Genomic DNA, 24,911 nt, shown 5'->3' on the forward strand with positions numbered 1-24,911 from the left:
CACTGTTCAATAATAATTGCTCTACTTATTTCATGTAACAGCTGATAAACTTCAGCGCAATTTTCGGATATTAGTGTCTTTGTTTTGAATTTCTCCACATTGCGTTAGTGACGTAATGTTTACATTCTCAACAAAGTTTGCTGGTAACCGGTATTATTTTCTAGTTAGTTAAAACTTAGAATTTGTAAAAATATTAAGGTGAAAATTTTAGTTTGAACAAATATTAAAATTATTGTTCGTATTTCTATAACCTTTTACTTTAATTATGTTTTTTTTCATCTGCAAGTTATTTTTCCAACATAAGAATAGTAAATATGCTGAAGTGTATAGCCTTTTTATGATGTTTATCTTTTGTAATTGCATAAAATAACCTGTTATTTTAATATTCATAATTCCAATAATACAATCTTGTCTATAAAGCAATTTTATTGCACCCCAAGTAACAGCTAACAACATGCATAACACAAATAAATTACTATTTTAAAGTGTTTTCAAATACCACGAACACTATTCGACATAAACATTAATTAATTTATCACATTTAAGACTAAAAAAAACATACTCTACATATGTTTTTGCTATTTGGAATAAATTACTACCAAAGTTCCACAAAAATATAAGGTAGACAAACGTAAAATTTGGCAGTAAGGGGAATGCCTTTAATAAATACAAAATAAAAAACATAAAAGAATCAATTTGCCAGTTTTGTTATTCATAAATAAAAAACATATAAATTTAAAGATATCCAATTTAAAAAAAGTAATTTATAAGTTTCAAGCTAATAAATGATTAACTCAAATTTTAATTGAGATAAAATGTTATTTTATTCATTTTCATCATCAGATCGGACATAGAGTCCTGGCCATTGGTGTACATACAGCCTTGGCATTTGGCCTTCCAATACACGATCTAACCAACGCGACAGTGATTCAGAATAATCATTTGGATAACCATCAGGCAGAGGGTCATCATAAACAGTTTCGCCATTATTAAAGCTTGCAAAATCACTAGAATTAATCATGTGTGCATGTTCATCATTTTGCATAAAATTGTTGTAGTTTGTGAGATTAGATGCTACTACAGGCTTAGTAGATGTCCTTGCCTCTCTTGGTACAAATATACAGTACCAATGTTTGGAGCCATTAATGGCTAAAACTGTACCATGAGAGCGGCTTCCGGTAATCTTTGGTTTTAACTCAAATTTTGAATCGCTGGTGCTATGAAGTAATGACATGTCTTCAGTATTTCTAGAGTCTTTCAAAATTTAAAAAATATTGATTAACATTCAAAAAAATAACATTTTAAACTTTTTGTAAGCCAAATAAAAGACAACACAAAACAAAAAATATGAAAAAAACTTTTACATTAATTTTAAAATTTACACTGTTGTGTTATTACTACAATCAAATTTTATTGACATAGATTAATATTTAAACTAAAAGAAACTCTACCTTGAATAGTGGGAGGTTGAGGAGATGAAGTCCTTCTTAATTCAAGATACCACGACATATAAACTTCAAGGTTTATAAATGACACTTGTAAACTGGGATTTCTGCAATAAAATTAATTTTAAAAAATGCATTTGAGCATAGTCACAAAACAAAATTATTAAAAAAGTCCAACTTTTGACCTATTCTCCATTATATAAAGGAATATGCATTTAATACATAAAAAAATCGAAATATCAGTTACTTGAGGTGAAATTTAGTCACATCGAGAAATCCATTCCAGATATGATCATTATCCAAATCCCATTTTTTCAAAAATAAAATAATCATGTGACCTCTTTGTTGGTTTAAAATTTGGCCACTGTATGTTAAGTGAGTGAGCTCAGTTACACTTCTATTAAATTAGAAATAAAATAATTTTATGAGTTTAGTGATCAAAAAAAGTTATTCTAAAGAAATATAACTGTTGTTATTCCAGTTACAATGCAGAAATGTATATTTTAATACAATTTAAAAATTTTTTAAATATAGTACTTTATTTTTAAATGCAGATTTGTTTGCATGTACTTTTACAAAAATGAACATTAACTTTTATTTACAAATTTGTTTTAATGTAATATTTACTTACTTTGTTTTTGGTTTTCTTGTAATAGAAACGGGTTCACTTTTTTTATTTTGATTTACTTGTTCTTCTTCATTAGCAGATTTTTCGCTTTCACTACTTGTATATTCACTATTATTTTCCCCTTGTCTTGTTTGAGTATCACTTTGGTTTTTTGAATAAGAGCGACTAAATGTTAAAATATAATTTAAAAAATATAAAAAAAATAAAACATGTTCATTTACACTACAAAAATAAACACTTTAGAATTAACCCTGTCTTGTTTTTGTTTATGGCAAAAAACTAGATTATAAGAGACCTTGAATACTAAACTATTTACTAAACACTAATATTAAAATAGACCCTATTGCAAAAAGAAAAACAATTTTAAATTTTCTACATCTTTTCCTAATCTAAAAATTTATAACTTAACCACTTACCCATTTGATTTTTTACCCAAGATCAGGTACAATGGAAAGAAAAAAATCAGCAGCAAAATTCCAAGTTCTATTTCATTTCTCATCGTCAGCCAGTAATAAGTGTTGTAAGAATACTCAAAAGCCATGTAGAACATACGAGATACAAGACTCTAGAACAATAAATGAATGAATAAATACTGGACAAAATGAGTAACACTAATTACTATTCTTTCTTAAAATAAGTATGACTCAAGTAAGCAGACCATTTAATTAAAATATTGGTCTGGTTTTATTTGTTTACACATAGCAGCATTTGTCTATTATGTTCTAAAATAAACTTAAATTTATATACAACATTTTTGACTCATATGTTAAAAAAATATACAAATAAAAAGATTTTTTTCAAAAAAAAAAATATATTATACAAAAGTTGGGTAGACAAAAAAATCAAATTTTTTCTAAGTTTTGTATATATTCTAATTGCTTATTAAAATTTAGTACAAACATTTAAATATTTTCTAAATACTTACTGGTGCAAGTTCATTAACCACTGGAAGAAATTTAACATTTCTTTCAAATTGATGATGCTGATATGTTTTTAAGGCCAATGCCAGAAACTTTTGAAATCCATATTCAAGTTGATTATTTGATTCCAAAAATGCAGCAGGATAGGTGGTTACCATACCTCGTTTATCTGATCTCCTCCACACCAAGTATAACTATAAAAAAAATTTGTAACATAACCCCAAAAATACTTTAACAGGGTTTAAATTAGTAATTTAGCACTAAAAAGTATGAATATATTATAACTAATAAATTAAAGGTATGATAGTTAAGTGCACAAATTTTTTAATGTTATAAAAAAACAACAACTTTTCTGCTCAAGTGCCAACAACTTACTTCTGGTGATGTTTTCATTGTTTCTGAACCACTTAAAGACTTAACAAAGGCAGTCTGTTTTGAGGCTACGACATGTGAAAATTGAAGCCATTCAGAAAGGTTGTCTTCTGCTTCCAATACAGAACCAACAACAGATCTTATGTTTTCAACAATTTTGCGGTAGTTCGAGTGGGAATAATCAGTCACTAAGATGGCACAAATTCTAAAAAAAAGACTTTAAATTAAGAATTTAATCAAGTTTGTGAAAAAAAAATGCATTTCAAGATAATTAATAAATAATGCAGAAAAAAATAAGGTCCGAAAATAATTTTTTTCTACTTAGACAGCTATATTTAAACAATATATATATAGATCATTTTGTTTTTTACTAAGCTATCATGGCTTTTTATATATAAGATATTTTTCCAACCTAACATGAAATGAGGAATGGGTATCTGGTGGGCTGCATAATTCATCAAAAACTTTCTGTGAAGTGATTCGAGGAACGGTCATGAATCGATGCAAGGTTAACAAATCATTCACTGCACCATGTGGCATTTGGGTTGACTCAAATAACAATTTTAATTAAAATTTTTTTTTTATAATTAATGGAAAAAATAAAAACAGTATGTGGTCAGAACACTTTTTTACAACATAAAATCATGGGTTCGCTCCCCACTGCTTTCATGCTGTAGTGCTCATGAGTAAGGCGCTATAAACAGTACTAACTTTTGCTGGGACAGCAGTAAAACAGCAGGTTTATTATTAAGCAATCATAACCTTTAATATTGCAAACTGAAAAAAGCAACTCAACTCTAGGTCAAAGTAATTAATGTATTCTATGTTTAAGTAGTAGAAACAACCATCCCAGTTGAATTATAAATAAATAAAAAAAAGACTATGTGAAAATAGTTACTTGTAATGTAACAGTGGGTTTATCAGAGTTGTCTTTAAATATCATTAGTGTTGGACCCTTTCTAGTAACATGCAAGTTGTCAACTATTTTCTGAGTATTGGAATTACTCCATGACACAAAACCAAATTCTGAAAATAAACAAATACCAGATAAAAAATTTTTAATTAAAATAGCAATTTTGCTATAAGAAAAGGTTAACAACTAATATCACAACCGTAAAAAATAGTAATATTAGTCAGTTTAAGTAAATTTAATTCCAGTAAAATTTACTGTTTAAAAATTGTATATACTTTAAAAACTAAGTATATATAACATTTTTGGTAATGAAATTTTTAAAAATTAAAAAATTATATTTAACTAATATGTCAACAAAGTATTCTTATTTTTGTACCAATATAATCATGGTGCTTTAAAGTCATCAACAAATAGAGTAAAGTTGGGTTCGTTTGTTTAGAAAACAAAATAGCTCGAGGTTTATCGTCATTTTCTATTCCACTTAAAAACCTTGCCATGTTGCTTGATGTAACCTGTTAAAAAAAAAAATTCAACCAAAAAGTATTAACATAAAAATGAGTAAACAAAAAAATAAAAATTCTTTTTTTAAAAAATGTTTAATAGCCTACTAAGAATTAATTTTGACAATTTTCTTTTCAAGTAGTTAAATTTTAAATCTATTAAATACAGTCAAAGTTTAAAATTAATTTCAGCCTTTAAAATATGTTGTTTACTTCCAACATTTTGTTATAACTGGTTAATTTAAATAAAGGTAATAACTAATTATTTAAACTAGAATGACAAGTGACAAGCACATCCTAACTAAAACTCAAAACAAAATTAATTATTCTATTTTTATCAATATTTTTAAAAATCAAGTCACATTAAGAATGATTAATTTAAACTATCATGGATAAAGAACTAAAAAATAAAAAAAATTTATTAAAAATTTACCATAGTAACATATCTGTAAGGCAATTGTGAAGCAGTAAATGTTTTTAAGCCCTCATAGGATACAACTCCCTTATAATAAGAAACTCTTTCTCTATACACAACAACGGTGGTTGGTATACTGCTTACACGAAGATGGGAAGAAATTCTTTTTGTAAATGTGACATCAATTTCACCAACTCCAAGTCCTTAAAATCAACAAAAAATTTCAGTGCAATAATAAACTTAATTTTGGTTACCAGATTTAGCAAATTAATTTTTTAATCTTCCAGATAAAAATGTTAAATTTATCTTAAAATCAATATGTTCAGAAAGACAAATACCATTTTACTCAATCAGCCATAAAAAATTGATTAGGCCTATTCAAGTATATATAATATTTAAATTGAACTCTGTGTAAAACATTCAACAAAGACAAAGCGTGGGTCATTAAAAAAACAAACAACAAAAATAAAATGTTACAAGATATTTATATAAAAATATAAGACACCTTAAATGGTGTAATTTTATAACATAACTAAATACTAGCATTCATTTTCTTTAATTTTTGTTTTTCACATACCTAACTTTTCCAAATCCCTAGCAGCACGCTCCCAAGAAGATTTTAAAATAACTATACACTGTGAACAAAAAGTAGAATACACATAAAGAACTTGAGGGGTGTCATGACTATTTGGTAAGACTTGTTTAAAAAATTTGTAGGTGGATATCGAACGAGCTGACTGATGTTCAAAATCTGTAAAGATAAATATATTTCAGTTAGTGGGTAGGTGGAGTGTTTATGCAGAAGTTTTAAACTTTAAAAATTAAAATAACTAGGCTAATAATTGTATAGGCCTATATATTTTATGAGTAAACTTTACGCAAAAATTTTCAGCCATTCCAAATGCGGAGGTTAACGAATTGTTAATTTGGATTTTACAATTAACAAACAAATTAAGTAATGTTGTTATACCAAAATCAAACATGTCTCCAAAGGGATGAAAAGTGTGATGTCTAGGTTGTTGCCACTGCTTTGCATCATTATCTGTAAATCCTTGTCTGTCAAACTGTTCTCTTTTTTCATCATCAGATAAAATCTATAACAGACATAAATATTTTTAATTTTTGCTTTTTTAATTTATTTAAATCTAAATTAAAGAAATCTTGTATTAAGGCCCAGTTTTAAGTGAGTTTAATCTAATAACGAATAAAAATATGGAAATAAAATAATCAAAAACAAGAAACACAAACAGCAACTGAATTTTTTTGTTTTTTAACATTTTTATGACAATATTATGACACCATTTATAGTAATAATATTATTTATGTGCCAATTGAAATTTTTTTGACAATGTTATAACACCATTATTAGTATTACTTTAAATATTATAAGCAACAGAATATGCAATAACCAATACTTAAATATAGTTATTAAAATCAAAATAAGTTTTTTACTAACCTCATATGCTTGTTGAATTTGTATGAACTTTTCCTGAGCATTTGGGGACTTATTTTTATCAGGGTGCCATTCTTTCACAAGATTTTTGTACGATTTTCTAATTTGTTGTTTATCAGCAGATTTTCTTATGTTTAAAATTGCATATGGATCGAATTCGGCAGTGCATGTCAGAATAAGATTGAAATAGAAAGTTGCACAAATACATGATGCAAAACAGAGAAATTTCATTGCAAAATAAATTAAAAATACCAATCAGCCAATGTAATTAAACAACACAAGTTTTAAAAATATGCATTAAAATGTTGGCACCTAAAAATACACAGAGTCGAATAAATCACATGTATTAAAAAATTTTTATTTTAGTTACGGTTTAACCCAGTCTATATTTGTTCAATATCCCTTTAATCCAGTATATTTTATAGACACTGTTAAAATTTAAATATTAAATTAGCTTTACAGCTTAAAAATCCAGTCGTAAATAAATGACGTATATTTTAAGGCATTTTTCTTGTGCTTTTTTGTCTGGTTTGCTGGTTGAGGTGCCCATTTCCGTTACTAACTTACTCGTAAATCGTAATTAACAAAAATAACTGACTAACAGACTAAACGAGCAGACGAGGTTCTATATGCAATTTCCACTGCTTTTATGTGTCATAAACAGTCTAAGTTCAACAAGAGAAACTTAATTAATCTGTTAAATTAAATAGTAGCTCTTTAAACTGATTTAGCAGTTTAGGTACCAAATTAAAAGAGACCCAAGTAAGTTGTGTGTAAACGATTAAAAATTTGGCATTTCACGTTGAGGATAAATAATTAATAACAGAATCCTCCATGCATAAAGTCAAAAATTTTATTATTTTTGCTTTATCCTCCATATAAAAGTAAAGATTTATATTTGGCTCATATTAAACAAAAACAAATTGTTTTTTATTAAAATTTAACTATATATATTTTTTAAATATTAACAGCAACAAACAATTATAAAAATAACGTTAACTTCCTCCTTTTTATTAAACATAAAGATGTAAATTTACTGTACAAAAATTCCCTTTACGTTTGTACGTGATGTGTCGAAGTCTTTAAAAAGTAAACATAAAATTTTTAAACTAAAAAATCAAATTATTATCTTTATTCATAATTTGTTAGCTTACAAAAGTTGCAAGCAAAGTGTTAAAATCCTTAATTTTATTAAAAGAATACATTTAGTTCGTTTAATTTGCCTAGTTATTGACTATTTATTGTTATCATGGTTGAAGTATTTGTTCCAAAGGGATATTGTTCAAAAACATTCTGGCCCCAAGAAGATAACATTGTACCTTCTGCAAGCGTTAAAGTTAACAACAAAAATATTGTAAGTATAATTTGTATCAGTTTAATTAACTTATAGTAAAAATAACTTATAGTAATAATGTTACAAGCTAGAATATCAACTTAGTTCAACAAAATTGAAATTTTTCGGATATTTGTGGTTTACTTTTAAAATATGCAGTATTTAAAATTCCTAATTGTTTCTCCATTACGATGTGATTTTTTATAGCAACCCTTCAATGTACAACAATTAGAACAACCTCATTACATTAGGTTAAAGAATGGACATCTTGGAGCTTCACCAGTATGTAGAGCTAATGCTGCAAAGTCAATGGATTTATTAAGAACTGTATTGCAACCTGCTATAAATTGTGATATAATCGAAGTTCTGCAAAAATACATTTTGGTATATAATGATTTGGATCGGATTGTATATTAATTTAAAAAAAATTTCAAGATAATAATTTATGAGTTTATTTTTATTTGTTACAGGTTTTTAAAGAGGCAGCAGAAAATGCATGCGAAAATATGGCTCGTGGACCCTTCAATTCAGCCTCTAAAACATTAGATGTGGATGCCATGGTAAAATTCTCAAACATTAACATTTTTAATATCATAAATAAATGTATTTTAAAGTTTCATTTAATACTTTAACAAGGTTGCAAAAGTATGTCAAGATTCATTGGAAAATGCAATGAGTTTGTTTGGTACAAAAGACAAGTCACAGCACAAAGCCAACAACAATCAGAAAAAAACAAATGAATCTCAAAACTTAGGTAGCTTATAATATATATCGTATTTGGTAAATTTCCCCCTATAAAATTTTAATTTGTTAATAAAACTTGTGTTATGTAGATTCACTCCCTCCAACAATACCAAGTCATGTTATTCATGGAAAAAGAAGAGCAGCAAGTCCTGATTTTCCATGGCAAAGGGTATAATAATTTTTAAACTAAAACTCTTATATGATATTTTTGTAATGTTCATGGCACTAAACTTAAAATTTTACAGAGATTAAAAGTTCCTGGAAACGAAAAAACACAAAGAAGATCACTTAGTCCAGTGCCGAAAGTAAAACCTTAGTGTTAATATAAAATATATTTTACTACCCATTTATTAGAAAATATCAATACAATACTATATTTAAATTGTTCAGAAACGCCCTAGAAATACGACACCATTGGTCACCCCAAGGAGATATGGCAGCCCTCATAGAAACCCTAAAGAAGCAATAAGAAAGAAAATCGAAAGTGTATGTATTAGTTTAAACTTTTTTAAACTAACATAATGTATTTTTACTGGTTTGCTTTCTTTTACAGTGGGACCCATCTGCACTTACCACTGAATGCAACTTCGTTATGGGCACAAGAGCTAATAGGTACCCTCAATCACTTAATTTTTCCCTAAATAACCCCAAGCTTTATTAATTTGTAAACAATTTTCTTTTTTACATTTCAGAGCACTTGGTCTTGGGGCAACCAGAGGTAGAATTTACATGAAACATCCTGAACTGTTTAAGGTAAAATTTTTTAAACTTGATCTTTTATAATTTTATTACAAAAGTGTTTTGTTGTTACAGTACTCTTCTGATCACGAAGATAAAAAGTGGATGGTAAAACATAACTGCATGAATGCAACTGGTGGAAAAAATGTAAGTATTTTCTTAATAACTATATAAAAATGTTCAGCATTTAACATTTTATTAAATCCTTTTTTTAATGTTGCAGGCTTTCATAATGCTGGCTGAGGATGTAGTAAATTTATATGAAACTGAGTATAAGTAAGTTCCCTTTATACATATAGACTTTTTTAGTACATTTTTGCCATCCTTCTCAACTTTTAAAAGGTTTTTAACTCTCCAGTTAATGATAATCTTGAGTTGTCTATTAAAAAGTATGTGTCACTGTACTTTTTTTCTCCATTTAAAATAAATATTGTTTACCATGTGTTAAAGGGATAGTCCAGGTGTAATGCCAGAAGAACTACAGTTCTTTAAGCTTCCAGATCATGTACTCAAGAAAATGCAAAAAGTAATGGCTTCTGAAAAACGATCAAAAATGCAAGAAATGAGACCAAAAACTGAGGGTTGGTTTAACATTAAAAATAAGTTTTTTTTTTATTTAATATACTTTTTACTGGTTTTATATTATTGATATTTATTTTATACAAATATAGACAGTTCCCCATTGTCGGTTAGCAGGGAGGTAAAATCAATTAATATTTCTCCAACTAAGACAATTACTTTGACTGCTGGAAGACAAGTAGATGTGTAAGTTTAACCTTCAACTACAATTTATAAAATTAAAAAAAGTTTATGTTGAAAGGAATGTAGAACTAATCTACTTTTTTTTACATAAATTACACCTAAAATTGCAGAAGACAAGCAGCCCAGGCAGCAGCTACAGCTATAACAGCTTCTGCATCAGCAGATGAGGGTTGCCCACAGGCTAACACTAAACAAACTGATAGCAACAACTTAAAAACTGCAGAATCATCTTACACAAGTGAAAACGAAAGTTTTTCTGATGAAGATACCGATAGTCCATTTTATCCAAGAACCTAAGTAATTTCTATGTTACACAGATTGAAAAAAAAAGTGCTAATATTTTTGCTATTGGTAAAAAGCTTTTACTAATATTTTAATAATTGCGCTTTCTGCCTTTTGATTTAATTCATTTTGCCTATATCTGTAAGGTAATATTTAAAGTGTTGACAAGTAGTTCACGTTCCCTTTCCTATGTGTAAAAATTTCTTCCAAAAAATACAGTCCTGTTGTTTTAGTATAAAAAGGGTAATTGTAATAATGTAATGTATAAAAACTGCTTGCTAAAATAAATCTCTTATTTCCACTCATTTCTAATTCCTAGTTTAAACTTCAAAAAAAAATAAAATAATATTAACGATCCTACATAATTATGCAAGATCTTATGGATTAAAAAATTTAAAAAGGTGGCTTTATAAAGTAACTCTTTTTGTTACAAGGTTACCATAAATCTTTAACAAAATGTATGCCTATCCTTGTTTATAATATTAAAAGTATGCCTATCCTTGTTTATAATATTAATATAAATATTTAAAAAAAAACACTTTAAAAAAATTATTTTCTTAGAAACACTTTTACTACAATTATGTACGCCATAACATAAAATTAGCGAAATTCCAAGTGTATAAATTTATTTTTTATAGAACCAAACAATTCTGTTGCTTTCAAAATGTACAATTTGTTTTGAAGTTTAGAAAATAGTACTTTCAGTATTGTAAGAAATTGTTTTCCAAAAGATAACAGGCAAGATATGAGGAGACTTACAAAGCCAGAACAGCAAAAAGGTTTTGCTATTAAGCTAGGCAGATATAGCAATGCAAAATGCATTAAAGAATACAAGGGGATAAAAATGTTTAACCAGAATTCTGGAATTCACACATAAAATGACATATTACCTAAATGTGTATTTAGCTGTGCTTTAGATAACAATTCAGTAAGGTTGAAAAAATCCCAAAATGGGAATAATTTTGGAATAATCCTGATTGTTACTTAACTATATTTAAAGTTATTTGCAATTAAATGCTTTCCGGTATTGTTGACAAAGATCAGAAAAAAAAAACGAAATTTTGCATTATGCACTTCTGCTACATTGTAAATTATTCCACAAAAGGACACATTCAATAAAACAAAAGCAGCCATCTACGAAGTTTGAAAATTAGCGGAAAAAATAAATACAAATTGGGACTAGAACTTGCCTATCAATATTGAATATTAAGATAAATAAATAGAGCACCTTTGGTGGAAAATAGCATACAAAAATTAACAACTAACCTTTCATTAGTTTAACTAGCCTAAACACAAATTTGTTTTAAAATGGTGACAATACATTCCTATATTATACAACAAAGCTTCCAAAATTATCAGGTTTATCTCAAAATAATAGTTTTATAATAACATTAGCATAACTTGTTATGCATTGTTGAAAACTAAAAAAAAACTAACAAAAACAAAATTGTTTCTTCAAAATAATTTTTCAAACAAAACTAAAACATTAATTTCAAAAAAAAGAAAATTGGTATAACTGAAGAAAATGGTTTAACTGACAATTTAACTTAAAGTCAATATAAATCACAAAAAGAGACCCTACTAGAAAAAAAAATTCTATTTCATGAAATATTTATCCAATGACATTGCCTTAAAATCATTGCTACTAATAAATGATCCTTAAAACATTAAAACTGGATAAAAAAATTATCATTGTTATGTTTTCATTTGTACACACTACACAATGATATTTTTATTAGCTACCCAAGTAGTTTGCAACAAAAACTTGTGTCCAGGTAAAAGTTACCCATATGGAAAGCTACCCATACAGTCAAAAAATGCTTCTTAACATTTTAGTTATAGAGGTAAGAAGCTTTGGAGCCCAAAACAGCAAAACTACTACTAACAAAGTTACACATAACAACCTAAAATCCCCTTTGAGAAAAATACTTGAAAACGGAAAAAGAACTCATGTTTTCTTGAAACAAAAGACAACATGATATTTAAAAAAACCACAATATTAGACCAGGAAGCAATAAAACGACGTCAGGAATAAATTTTAGTTAGGTTGTTGCTGGTATTGTTGTTGTTGTATCATTTGTGGTGGGTGATCTAGAAACCAAAATCAATTTTCTTAAAAGTAAATACACCATATTAAAGCGCTCAGTATACAGAAATATGAGGCCGATACAATCAGCAAATGTAGCTAAGCAAAATTCATAGATAGTGAAGTTTCAAAAATAATAATTTGTTAAATTCAATTTAAATACCAATTTTTATAATTGCCAAAAAAAATTAGGTGAATTTAGCATTTATACACTTTTAAATTATTATTTTCAAAAACAAATTTCTACTAACAATGTGGTCTTTGGACTTGGTACATTTGTCCCTGATTTGGTTGCATCTGCCCAGGATTGGAACCCACATTTTGTTGAATGTAACCTTGTTGTAGTTGCCCAGCAGGGCTGTGCGTCACATGTTGATGTTGGGGGTTAGTTGGGGGCACATAAAATCTTTGGGAAAAACTACTGTAACCTCCATGCGGACTTTTTAAAAATAAAATAAATTAAAGTTTACAAAAATCATGACTTTTTTGTAAATTTTTTTTTATTGCAACTATTGTTTTAAATATTAAACCTTTTTTTTTTGCAAAATAATCAAAATAAAAAAGCTTTTTATTTTTTATGATTCTCATAGACTTTTTTTTATATTTGGCAATTAAACCTATTGGTATAACGCAAAAGGATTTAACCGTAAAAGGATTTTTAAATAATTCACCTGCTTGGCATTATTTGATTTCCATGAAGAGAATGCTGGCCAGGATGGTGTTGGGCAATCTGATAGTTATATTGTTGTGCGATCATATTTTGGGGAGGTGGATGGAGTTGCGGGGGTCCAGGAGGGTTAACAGGGACAGTCCCCTGGCCCACTGTAGCAAGTTGCTGTTGTTGAGCTTGTTGGGTGTTAGAGGCTGGACTTGTAGGTGGAATATGACCCTTTTTTTACAAAAAAAAATTAAAATTTTTTTTTTAAATATATTGATTTCATATAGCTAAATCATAAAAAATAGATTTTCAACATCTATTTAAATATTTTTAAAAATGTTGAGGTAATAATACACCATTTATGTTATTTTTCATTTTCTATGGTTTTTATATAAGAACCTACAGCATTAGGAGTATGAGCTGATTGTGGTCTTGTTTGTTGTTGTATGTATCCAGTTTGTTGTTGTTGTGGTGGCTGTTGCATTTGTTGTTGTTGTACTTGTTGCTGTTGTTGATGTTGCTGTTGATGCTGTTGAACTAAATGAACAACAAAAATAAATTTTAGGCTAATAAATTTTTTTTTGCAAATACAAAAACAACTGCTGTAACAATAGAAATTTTTTAAAAAATTGAAATTTATGTAAAATAGTAAAAAAACAAACTGAATATCTTACTGTATACTTGTCCATCAGCAGAGTATGGGACATTTCTGGGTGCAACTTGGTGGTGAATTGGATACATTTCATATTGCTTTAATGAAAAAAATACCAAAGTTAAAAGTTAGAAACTTTTTTAATGTATAAGTAATTAAAATCTACCACACCAGTTTAAATGTAAATGGAACAGAACCTTATAACAAAAATCCCGGTAAATTTAGTCAGTAAATTTATGCTACATACATATACTATGTGAATATTTGTACCTGGGGTGGAGGTGCGGTGATAGGTTGGTGTGCACCTGCTGCAATAATAATAGGAGCATTCTAAAAATATTAACAATTTTTAATAAAATTATCACAGTCTAAGTCAAATAAATCTATATGTAATAATCACAATTTTACCAGCGTCAAAACAACTTTTTATAAATTATTAAAATAAAATGTAAAACTTTTACTGAGTAAGGTGAATGGCCGATGTAGGCATGGCCTGCTGTAGTTGTGTGTATTTGAGGAGTCATATGACCAACTAGGTGGGGATCTTGAGCATTGGGACTCAACACAGTCGGATTTGGAACTAAACAAAAGTTGAAAAAATAATTTTTGTTTGACCAAGACACAAACATGTTAATTTTTTTAATTTTATACATTGAAAAAAAAAAACAATAAATACAATTTTAGCTGTACTGTTGATATATTATTTTAAGTCTATTAAAAACCATAGTTTTTTAGTATCCTGTTCGAAAATATTTAATTAGGCACATCTTTTTAAGTTTTTGCAAGTTTTTTTTTTTTTTAACTAAGTACCTCTCTTATGATTGAGTTGTTTGTTGAAAATATTTTGAGGAATGGGCTGAGCAGTAAAGTAGGTAGGCTGAGTCGGCTGAATAAAATAACGAGAATTGTTGTTGTTAGTTTTAAATCAACATTTTTTTAATACAACCAACCTTTAATTAAAAAATTTTATTGAAAAATATTTAGATATATTTTAGGTCCTGCAATGTTAGACCATTTATACTTTTTGATTTTTTCTAACTTAGTATGAAATGTATAGAAATTATTTAAACCTTAAAATTGTTGCATAAATATTAAGCTAAAAATAGTTGTGTCTAATAAGTAAACATTTTTAGACAACATATTATTAAAACAAATCAAATATAAATTATTAGCCCAAATTAAGATTCTTAAAATGTGGATTTTAGAAGTTTACCTGAACTTGGTGAGCAACAGGAGTTGGTGATTGTTGTGGTGTGGGAGGCTTCTATGTTAAAATAAGTTATTTTAATTGTAAAGTTGCTTTTTTATGAGTTAAATTTTTCGTTTACTAAAAACAAAGCATACAAACAACTTACAGGAGCAAATGACCTTGGAGTAAATTCTTTGGCATCAGGATTTAGTTGTGGGGCACTAAAACCAAATTTTTTGCAAATGTTAAAAAAAATTAAAAGCACTTCAAAACACAGTTTGAAAGTACATTTGATACATTAGGCCTTTGATGTCAAACAGAGAGCAACTACTAAATTTTGGAAAACTATTTTTTTTAATTGATATATTTTTAGATATAATTTTTTACCTAAGAAAATAATTTTACCTTTCAGGTGTTTGTGGAGCAGCACCATCTTTGGTTGTGGATAAACCAACATCCCCACCAGATAACACCACCGCATCACCATCTGTTAAAATAAAAAAAACATTAAAAAAATGGGCAAATATTAAAAATAAAGATAATTTTAATTTATTAATATTTTGTGTTTAAATTTTAACTACAAAAAACACAATTGTTTCTTTGCAACAAAATTAAAATATAAAAATAATACAAAAAAGAACAAAAAATTTAAGTACAACAACATTTTTAAACAATTAAATATCAGCGTTGCCAAAAAAAATTAGTATTTATGAACATTATACTGTTAAAAGATCTAGAAACAAATGCATGATTATTTATAAGGTGACTTGAGATAAAAAATATGTAAACTATATAATACAGTAAACTAACCGTAAAAACAAAAGTCACCTAAGATTCACGCTTTTAAAAAAAAACATGAAATTTTTATGCAAAATAAAGAAACTTTTTGACGACCACTGCACAGTCTTACCTGTATGTTGTTGGGTATCAACACCTGTATTAACAGGTCCTGTGGTGTGTTGAGGTGACACAAAACCTTTGGCAGCACTGATCGTGTTCACAGCAGGTGCCACGGCACTGGTTCTAGCTGAAGAGACCACGTTGATAGCAGGAGTTGGAATAGGATGACTTGTAGGTGCCATAGCTGTATCTGTGGGAATTAGATTTTAAAAATAATTTTTTTCATTTAAACCTAATTTAACTTAAGCTAATGAAACCTTTTATTATCTTAAAACAATTTTTTTTTTATAGAAATAAAGTTAAAAATAACAGCTAAAAAGTTACCCAAACCAAACTCAAAAACTTACTTCCAATATTTGGAGACCCATAAACTCCCCCGGGTACAACTATGGGTATCATTTGTTGGGGCTGGGGGTGTCCAGGTATGACAGGCATAAACATCCCAGGGTCCTGATCACCCGTTGTCAAAATTTGAAGTGGAATTTGGGGAGAATTGTGGGGGTGCTGGGCGGGAATTTGTTGCTGTTGTGGGGGTGGTAGTTGTTGAATAGTCGGTGGTGTTTGTTGTTGTGTAGTTTTAGGTTGTTGATGTTGGCTATCTTGTTGTTGATGTTGCTGTGGTTGCTGGTGTTGTTGTTCTAATAACATTAACATCAGTGTAAAAAAAATGCAAGTAATTAAAAATAGGTTCAAAGTTAAATGGTATCTGTTCATATCACCAAAATAATTTGATTTAATGAACATTTTCGCGAAAACTAAGTAAAAAAATGAATACATCTTAAATTGTTGTTTTATCACTTCATACCTGTAGGCACAATATGATGAGGAGTTGTTTGATTGCTAGCAGGTCTAAGAGGTCTCGGTTGAACTTTGGTTGAACTCGAGCCAGTGGAAGACGATTTGCTCACTGTTTTTGGACCATCTGACACACTTTTACTTTCTTGTAACTGAAAAAGAAAAATAACAACACATAAAAATTAAGTTTTAAAGTAAGTACATTTTTATACAATATTTATACATACTTAATTTCAAAGCTCAACAGCATTGCAATATATTACAAATATACTTACAAAAACTTGCTTAAAATATAAATAATTTACTTTTGAGTGATTTATAATATTTACTGTATTGGTGACGAAGTTTCGATTCTTTTTTTTTTGTAAAATTAAGCGATCAATGAACTTACTTTAAAATCTCTTCCAAATTCAACTAGTTCTTGAAATGTGGACTCCGGTTTCTTTTTAGGTTTTGATTCTGATCAAAAAAAAATATGAGAAAGTTTAAAAACTCACAAGTTTATACATAAATTGTATTGTTGGTATTTATAATAAAAAATTAACTTTAAATATATTACCGTCTGTAGGTGCAACACTTCTTGCACTTCTTATATTAGACTGCTGGTGTTGCTGGAATGGGTGAACAGGGGGAGTAGTTGGTTGCGAACCCTGTGCCAATTGAACGAATCTCTGTGTTAAAGGTGGTGGCACATTGGGGGCGATAATAGGTGCTGATTGCTGGTGTTGTTGTTGTGGCCGCATCATGCCACCTGGCACCTGGGATGGCACGCCAGGTGGTGAATGCCCTAAATATTTTAAAAGTCAAGTATAAGCAAAAAAATTATTTCAGCTTATCTCAAAATGTGACAATGCTAGAAAGGTGGTTATTGCTTTTTAACACACACAAAAATCAGACATATTTTATTTATTTATTTATTTGTATCATAGTTTTTTACAATAAATGCATTAAAGCTGATATTTAGCCATTATTTTAATCAACAATTTTAAGATTTTGTACTTGCCTTTTGGAATGTATGCATATCGTACCCCGGGATGAGGTCTCATACGGGGGTTATTATAGCCCCCACCTGCAATCTGGGGAATTCCTGTCTGGGAAACTCCCTGTTTATTTGGAGGGGGAGCCCCTTGGAGCACATTCGAATATGATGATGCATTGTCAGAACCTAAATTGTTTAATTGTTTAATTTCAAAAAAATTTTAATTCTAAAATTGGTTTATAAAAAAATAATTCTAAAACATTAGATAGTTTTCTAATCAACCTTTTTTTTAAAACACTAATTTCCAAAATCCAATTTTTAAATTATTTTATAAATATCTCTAACTTTGATGATTAGAATAATGCTAACATACAACTGGCTTTTTTCAAAATATAACTGTTCTACCTTTTTCATCTTCTTTGGCAAGTTTAGGATTTCTAACTAATATTCTAGGTACAATACACGGTTTCTGAGCAGGAGCTTTGACTGAAATAATACCTGATGATTTATGCAAAATATTTACTGTTAGCCTGCTGCTTATTAATCTTGTTAAGACTTATGTGATATCTTAATCAAAATATAATGAAGTGTAGTAAAAAAAAACTTATAGCCTTAAAAAATGATGTTTGTGGTTTGCAGTAAAGCATTGCTGGCCTAAATTAGTTTTTAAGTTGCAACCATTTTACAACAATTAAAATGCAGCCTGAATGGAGGGTGATTTATCTCAGAATTGTTTACACTAAACTCTACACTAAAGATTTGACATTCATCTTACCTAAACATAAACATATTTTATAATTTCGACATTAAAAAAAACATTACCTTTGGCTGCTTGGGGGTATCTCTGAGGTTGACCGACACCTGGAGCTACTTGGTTCAACCCCATCGGCATGGGGTTGTGGATGTGCTGTGGTTCAGGGACAGGAGCAGCAGGGGGTTGTTTGGAGCCCCACTGAGGTGAGTTTGATTGTTGAGTTATAGAAGAAGAGGAAGAGGTTCTGGAGATGGATTGTTGTTGAGAAGGAGGTTGATTTTGTGCCTCATTAACTTGCTACAAAATTAATTTTTAATTTGTAATTTCAATTGTAAAAATATTAAGTAAGGTGAACTGCCAAGCTTTTTACTACCCATTTTAAACCAAAAAGTGCAAGAATTACTTGCAACCTTAATCAAATAGAAATTTATTAATAGGCAAAAAACCTATTATATTTACATTGCCATCATGGGCTTACTTTTACCCAAAACTTTTGGTTAACTAACAGTTTCTTTACCGTTATTATAAAACACGAAAATTATTCACTGCTTACAAAAAATTATGTTTAGCATTATGTTACTCCAGACTTTGTTAAAAATAATAAAAGAATACCAGGTGGGTGAACTCCGATGTTGGGGAGGGATGATTTCTGTTGTAACCTCGTGATTGATTTCCTCCTTGTCGAGATTTTTGACTACTATGAAACGAAGCTGTAAATACAACAAAGTCATGATCGTAGTGATATACAAAAATCAAGTGATTACATTTATCTTCTCGTTTAAGGATATATACAGTTACCTTAACTGTTAAACCAAGAAGACGAGAATTAAAAAAGATTGTTAACAGACCTACTATTGTTACCAGTTTTAGAGTACTAGAAATTTTATTATTTGTTTGTAAAAATATTTAAATTCTTTGTCAAAATTTAAAATATTATATATATTTTTTAATAGATAAACAAATTTAACACTATAAGTAATATTGAACAAGACTTACTGTTATCATGTAATCGATTCGAAGTTCTTTCTTCCTCTCTAGGATAAGAAGTATGTCCTGGATGGGCTTTATTAAACCTAAATCACATAAAAAATATAAGCTTACCAACACCTTAGTACATTGTAAACTAGTTTTAGTTTAGGGGTAACACTAAGTTAGAGAATGTACATTAATTTATTCATATCAAAAGGCCGAGTAATACCACTTTTATATGTAAAAAGAGAAATTTTGTTTTAAAAAATGTTATAACTATTTTAAGGTTTAAAAAAAGACTTTTTAAGGTATTTAAACAATTACAAAAACAATTTTATAAACCTGGGTGGGACATGGGTTTGAGACCCACCCGATGATGTTCGCCCAAAACCAGGCCGATTACCTCCCGGGCTGGTGGGTGAATCACTTTGATTAGTTGGTGTGTTTGACCTTCCAGAGCTTAAACCGTACCCACTCGAGGGGGGAGGACCCCCCCCTGAGCTCCTTTGAGCCCCACCTTGGTGTTGATTTATTTGGTGAGTAGGTCTTCCAGTACTACGCACACGTCGTGTCTGAAATCTTTGACTAAAATGAACAAAATTTTTAAAAAAAGTTAAAAATGAGCTAAAAAAGAATTATTTATGAATAAATATTGCTATTAATAGTAAATTCAATGTTTGCTTTGTAAAGTTTGTAAATCGAATTAAAAAAAATGTTTGCACCTGCTTGGGTTATTTCTCTCACGATCACTTTTTGGAATATCACGAGACACAGAACTAAAGCGTTCCTCTTCCGTAATACTATCATCAATCTAAAATAAATAAAAAAAACATATTAGAAGTGTTATTCTCCGGTTAGTTTTTAAAAGTGTTATAAGGATTAAAAGTGTTATTTTCCGGTGGTAATTAAACTCAAACATTCTTTTAACAACCAAAAATAAATAGAAAAGCCAATCGCACCATTTTTGTTAAAATTTACTGTCATATTAACAAAAACTATGTACTAAAAATATTCAACTAAACCATATGGCTTAAAACGCCATGCTATTTTACAGTGAATAAGATATTTTCTTTTACTCCAGCTTACCCTGACTTTCTACTGCAAATGCCCTTTAATTTCTAAAAAAATGTTGACCTTAATTCTGGTAAAAATGTCTCTTTTTCAAAATTTTTGTTTTAGCAAAATGTCCATTTGGTCGAATGGTTTCAATAATATGGGCAAATACCATTTTAAATGGCAAATTTTAAATAACCCTGGTATAAATATAAATATATGCAAATAAATTAAAATTATCAACAAATCTTAAATAAAATTACCTCCATGTTAATGTTAGATTGATAGCTTGAGGATTTCTCAATTTCATTAGCAAGTTTATCTGCTCGTGCTAATTTCTCGGCATATTCTTTAGTATCCTCATCTTCCAATTTTGTACTAGAGTATTTGAAATATTTAAAAAAATTTATGTAACTATTGCTACTTAATATGGTTAATACAAACAAAAAATTACTAAAGACCAAATTAAGTAAAGAATGAAAAGAGAGTGTTATTACTTCTTGGTACAAACGGTTTTAGAAAAACAAAAGACCTCTAAAACAAACATCTCACAGTTTTATAAAAATAATTTAATTTTTTCCTGGTGCAAGTTTCAATATGTAGCAACATGACTATTAAACAAATACAGAAAATACTGTACAGAATTTTAAACCTGTTTTAGAAATTGTTCCTAATATTTAATTAAAAACTAACGTATATTCAGGCAAATTAGGATCGTAACTTGATTTGACTCCATATTTATCTGTGTTGAGTTTAAACATATCTTCAGCTGCCCATCCATTAGTTCCATTACCTGTTCCTTTTAAGTCATCCTGAAAAGAAATTGACAATTACAATAAAAAAAATTAAAAACATCCAATTGACTTATTAAATCTGTAAAAAATGAAGGTTAGAGGACGATGTCTAATTAAAAGGCCTTCAAAATAATAAAAAATGCCATTTTGCCATTCATTAACTATATTACAACAATTAAAAGGCAAGGCGCATTTGACAAGAATACATAAAAGAAAAAGTCTAATTTGATAATTTTTAAAAATATAATTTTGAACTTTAATTTATGGCAATATATGTTTTGGTAATTCTTTCTTCGTGGTTTTATACAGCTGCATCTTATTAGGCACTTTATTAAAATAAGTGAAATTTGGTAAACAAAATTTTAATTTAATAAAGTTGCAGCTGTGTAGAACCCACTCCTTAATTCGTTCACAAGATTTGTAGACTATACTTTTTTTATTTCTAATTTTCATTACTCAGCATTTAATTATAAATAAAAGTATGTGAAACTATTTATAAAGTTATACAGGTATATACAATTTGTAGAAAAGCATTGAAGTTACATATTTGCTAAGCAACTATACAGTTAATATAATGATTAAAAACCAATAAATAGATTTGAATAAATCATAAATTAGAATAAACTATTGAAAAATAATTTCTTTAAAGCTTTATAATCACATCAAAAAGCAAGGTTTTTGAAAGGTTAACTTCTAACCACATACTTACAAATACAAATACCAAACAATCTCTGTGGTAATCTGTATTCCCACATCTATTACCTACCACTAACATTTAAAGTAACTAGAAAAGCCTTATGGGTTGAATTTTACTTTTTAGTTGGCCACTTTCAAATCGCTTGACATAACATGGTTAAAAAAAACATTTGTGTGTAGCACTTCGACCTAAGCACCACAAACAACAGTTTATTTTTTATTTTTGGGTCTATAAATAACATATAACCATCAGGATAGATTAAACTTCATTACTTTTAGACTGGTGAATTGCCTGCCCTAGGGGGTGCATTCTATTTAATGCAATACAATGGTCGTAACTGGCAACTAACATATAGGCCCCTCAGCTGGCGCGCTCTACCAAAATTTAAGTTAATATCAAAAAAAATTACCTCTAATCCGCCAATTTCCACAGAATCACCACCACCATCCCAAAGTTCAAGATGTTTGGTTTCTGACGAACCATTTGTTCGTAACTCATTGGTGTCACCATTTGACTTTACTGGAGCTACAAAAAAATAAACGCTGATATGATAACTATACTTTATTAAAATAAATTTTTTTTTATTTAAAGTTTTTTATTCAAAGATTTTATGTTAGGTTTATTAAAATAAAGTTTTTCTGACATTTAAAATAACTAGAGTTCAAAAAAAATAAATATACATAAAAAATTCTCAAAAATTCCAAAATTTACTTCTATTGAAATTTTTTTTAAATTAATTATAAAAAAAAATTGCCCAAGCTTCACTTACGGTTAAATTACAAAAACTTTATTTATTTATTGGTCTACCTCAGCAACCTTACCTTTTGCATAATTTAAATCGACATCATGTAATATAGCACAAACCACATCTTTCGATTTAAAAATAAGTTGGTCCACAATTCTTTCTTTTTCTGGAATACTGACTGGCTTAACAGAATAAATTGATGCTGGTTCAGCTTCGTTTTCTTGCATTTCGATTTTGTGAGCAGCACCCAATACAAAATCCATCTACATACATTCACAATTATGTAATATTTGATATGTTGAAAACTGAAATATTGTTAGATTTGTGTACGAAATGACTAAGAGCAAATATAGGAACTTGAACAAAGGAAAAAAGACCTTTTATGCTTTACTAAAAATTTTGTATTTACTCTTAGTAAATAAATTATTAAACAATTTGCATATAATTTTGGGGTTTTAAAACACTTTTTTTTATTACGATTGTTAAATATTTATTCCATATTTAAAAATAAAAGAAAATAGTCCAATTTAGATAATTTAATGTCATTTTAATGTTTAATAAAACAGCTTCTTAATCATACAAAAGTATTACTTAAATATTACACAAATAAAACAACTGTTAGAAATCAATAACTAAGCACAGCTTGAAATCAAAACTCACATTTGGACTAAAAGTGTGAAAAATCCCATTATAAATTCCTCCATTTTTTACTTGAGTTGTACATTTTGATCCCTGAAAGTAAGACAACAACAATAAAATTATGTAAATACCGAAGAAAATGAAAAGTTTTAATTGGTTATTTATTTATTCTGAGAATATTGTGCCCCTAAAAAAGTCTTACATTATGTCTTGTAAAGTGTTTTAGGTTAATAGTGTGGCACTTTGAAAAATATTTAATATAAAAAGCAAAACAGTGTTAAAAGATAATGTCGCAAAAAAGGTAGGATATAAAAAATATCACTTTTAAAAAAATACATTATGAAATTAAAGTACTTTTATTTAAAACCATTCAAAACTGCTACAGGCAGCAATTTTTTTTTATAACTAAATTTAACAAGTACAGGTTGCCCTGGGTGTTTTGACTTCACCTAGCAACTAAACTTCAGACATTTAAAAATAAAATAAATTAATTCTTACGCTACTTAACAGATGTATCCTACTAATACAAAATCATGGAACCTCTTAATCTAAATTTAGTATTTTTATTATAATGAGTGAAGAAATGTTTTTTTACCACAAGGCTTATCAGTGAATGTACCAATCTTGGATTTCCATAAACACCATCACATGCCTAATAACAAAAAAAAATTTTAATAAACATTACCGTAATTAGGTAACAAAAAAATAAAATCAATTTTAATATGCCCTTATTAGACATAGGTAAACTTAGTTAAAGAAATTTGGCTTTTGGGTGTTTTTCATTTTTTAGCGTTGTTTGCAATTAAAAATAATGTGGAAATTTATTAACTTACAGCAATTGAATTCTGGCTACTTGGTTTGGTCCTGCTGCCGGATCTAAGAATAATTGTTTCATAACATGTTAAAAGCACATAAAACAAAATGCACATAAATGTGGTGTTAAACACAAAAATACTTAATTAGGTAATTACCTAGCAGGCTTATTTTTCCGATTTTTTCCACCACTCGACATCATAAAATAATTTATATTTTATCAAAATAATAATAAAATGATTGTTGATAAAATATTCTGTGGTTCTTTATGCCAGGAACTTGACAATAAAATACCATTTAAAATCGATAACTTGTCTTTTTGTCAATGTTAAGCAAACTATGACTATTAAAAGCTTGTTTATCAGTTTATTAAACAGGTTTACCCAACTAGTAAACTAGAATGTAGGTTTACCTGTTAAACAAAAGTTATTAAGTGATTGATACTAATAGACTAACAGACTGACAGACTAAAAGCCAAAAACGGCTGCATTAACACTAAAATCTGAAATAAGAAATAATTATAACCCAAGCAGAAGCAGCTAACTCAAAAAGTATGTTACTGAATAACAAGCAGACAGCAAACTAAACTTTCCTAACTCAGTAGTATTGTGTGTATTTCTGCCTGTTTTGTTTTTAAACGAAACGTCTGGACACGACAGACAAAATATCAATATTGTTAAAAC

General features: G+C 28.4%; 3 protein-coding genes across 3 annotated transcripts; 1 reads left to right on the forward strand and 2 right to left on the reverse strand.

Moving 5' to 3' along the window:
- Positions 1-440: 440 nt before the first annotated feature.
- Positions 441-6,953, reverse strand: LOC145754802 (dnaJ homolog subfamily C member 16-like). The gene is made up of 14 exons (XM_082570930.1): positions 6,650-6,953; positions 6,164-6,287; positions 5,771-5,944; positions 5,212-5,396; positions 4,655-4,790; positions 4,264-4,391; positions 3,778-3,914; positions 3,369-3,570; positions 2,999-3,187; positions 2,490-2,638; positions 2,077-2,238; positions 1,693-1,842; positions 1,452-1,552; positions 441-1,254 (listed from the first exon to the last, which is right to left on the reverse strand). The coding sequence occupies exons 1-14, from the start codon at positions 6,875-6,877 to the stop codon at positions 824-826; spliced, it is 2,496 nt and encodes an 831-aa protein (XP_082427056.1). The 5' UTR covers positions 6,878-6,953; the 3' UTR covers positions 441-823.
- A 776-nt stretch (positions 6,954-7,729) lies between these two features.
- Positions 7,730-11,036, forward strand: LOC145755462 (deoxynucleotidyltransferase terminal-interacting protein 1-like). Its single transcript, XM_082571703.1, has 14 exons — positions 7,730-8,000; positions 8,187-8,363; positions 8,450-8,539; positions 8,616-8,733; positions 8,813-8,892; positions 8,969-9,028; positions 9,114-9,209; positions 9,277-9,335; positions 9,416-9,476; positions 9,537-9,608; positions 9,685-9,737; positions 9,912-10,042; positions 10,133-10,226; positions 10,334-11,036. The coding sequence occupies exons 1-14, from the start codon at positions 7,896-7,898 to the stop codon at positions 10,518-10,520; spliced, it is 1,383 nt and encodes a 460-aa protein (XP_082427829.1). The 5' UTR covers positions 7,730-7,895; the 3' UTR covers positions 10,521-11,036.
- Positions 11,037-11,163: 127 nt separating this feature from the next.
- LOC145752345 (uncharacterized) lies at positions 11,164-24,635 on the reverse strand. The gene is made up of 30 exons (XM_082568620.1): positions 24,387-24,635; positions 24,249-24,291; positions 24,011-24,067; positions 23,437-23,508; positions 22,853-23,039; positions 22,441-22,556; positions 21,234-21,352; positions 20,804-20,918; positions 20,210-20,298; positions 19,830-20,072; positions 19,515-19,591; positions 19,131-19,228; positions 18,587-18,815; positions 17,789-17,950; positions 17,345-17,572; positions 17,177-17,244; positions 16,796-16,937; positions 16,338-16,628; positions 16,001-16,180; positions 15,496-15,577; positions 15,257-15,311; positions 15,115-15,165; positions 14,712-14,787; positions 14,363-14,481; positions 14,172-14,231; positions 13,924-13,999; positions 13,653-13,786; positions 13,263-13,480; positions 12,843-13,030; positions 11,164-12,596 (listed from the first exon to the last, which is right to left on the reverse strand). Exons 1-30 carry the CDS (start codon positions 24,428-24,430, stop codon positions 12,544-12,546), a joined length of 3,672 nt encoding a protein of 1,223 aa, XP_082424746.1. The 5' UTR covers positions 24,431-24,635; the 3' UTR covers positions 11,164-12,543.
- Between the last annotated feature and the right edge of the window lie 276 nt (positions 24,636-24,911).

The sequence above is a fragment of the Corella eumyota genome, chromosome 1 (genome assembly GCF_963082875.1).
Source record: "Corella eumyota chromosome 1, kaCorEumy4.1, whole genome shotgun sequence".
NCBI classification, from domain to species: domain Eukaryota; kingdom Metazoa; phylum Chordata; class Ascidiacea; order Phlebobranchia; family Corellidae; genus Corella; species Corella eumyota.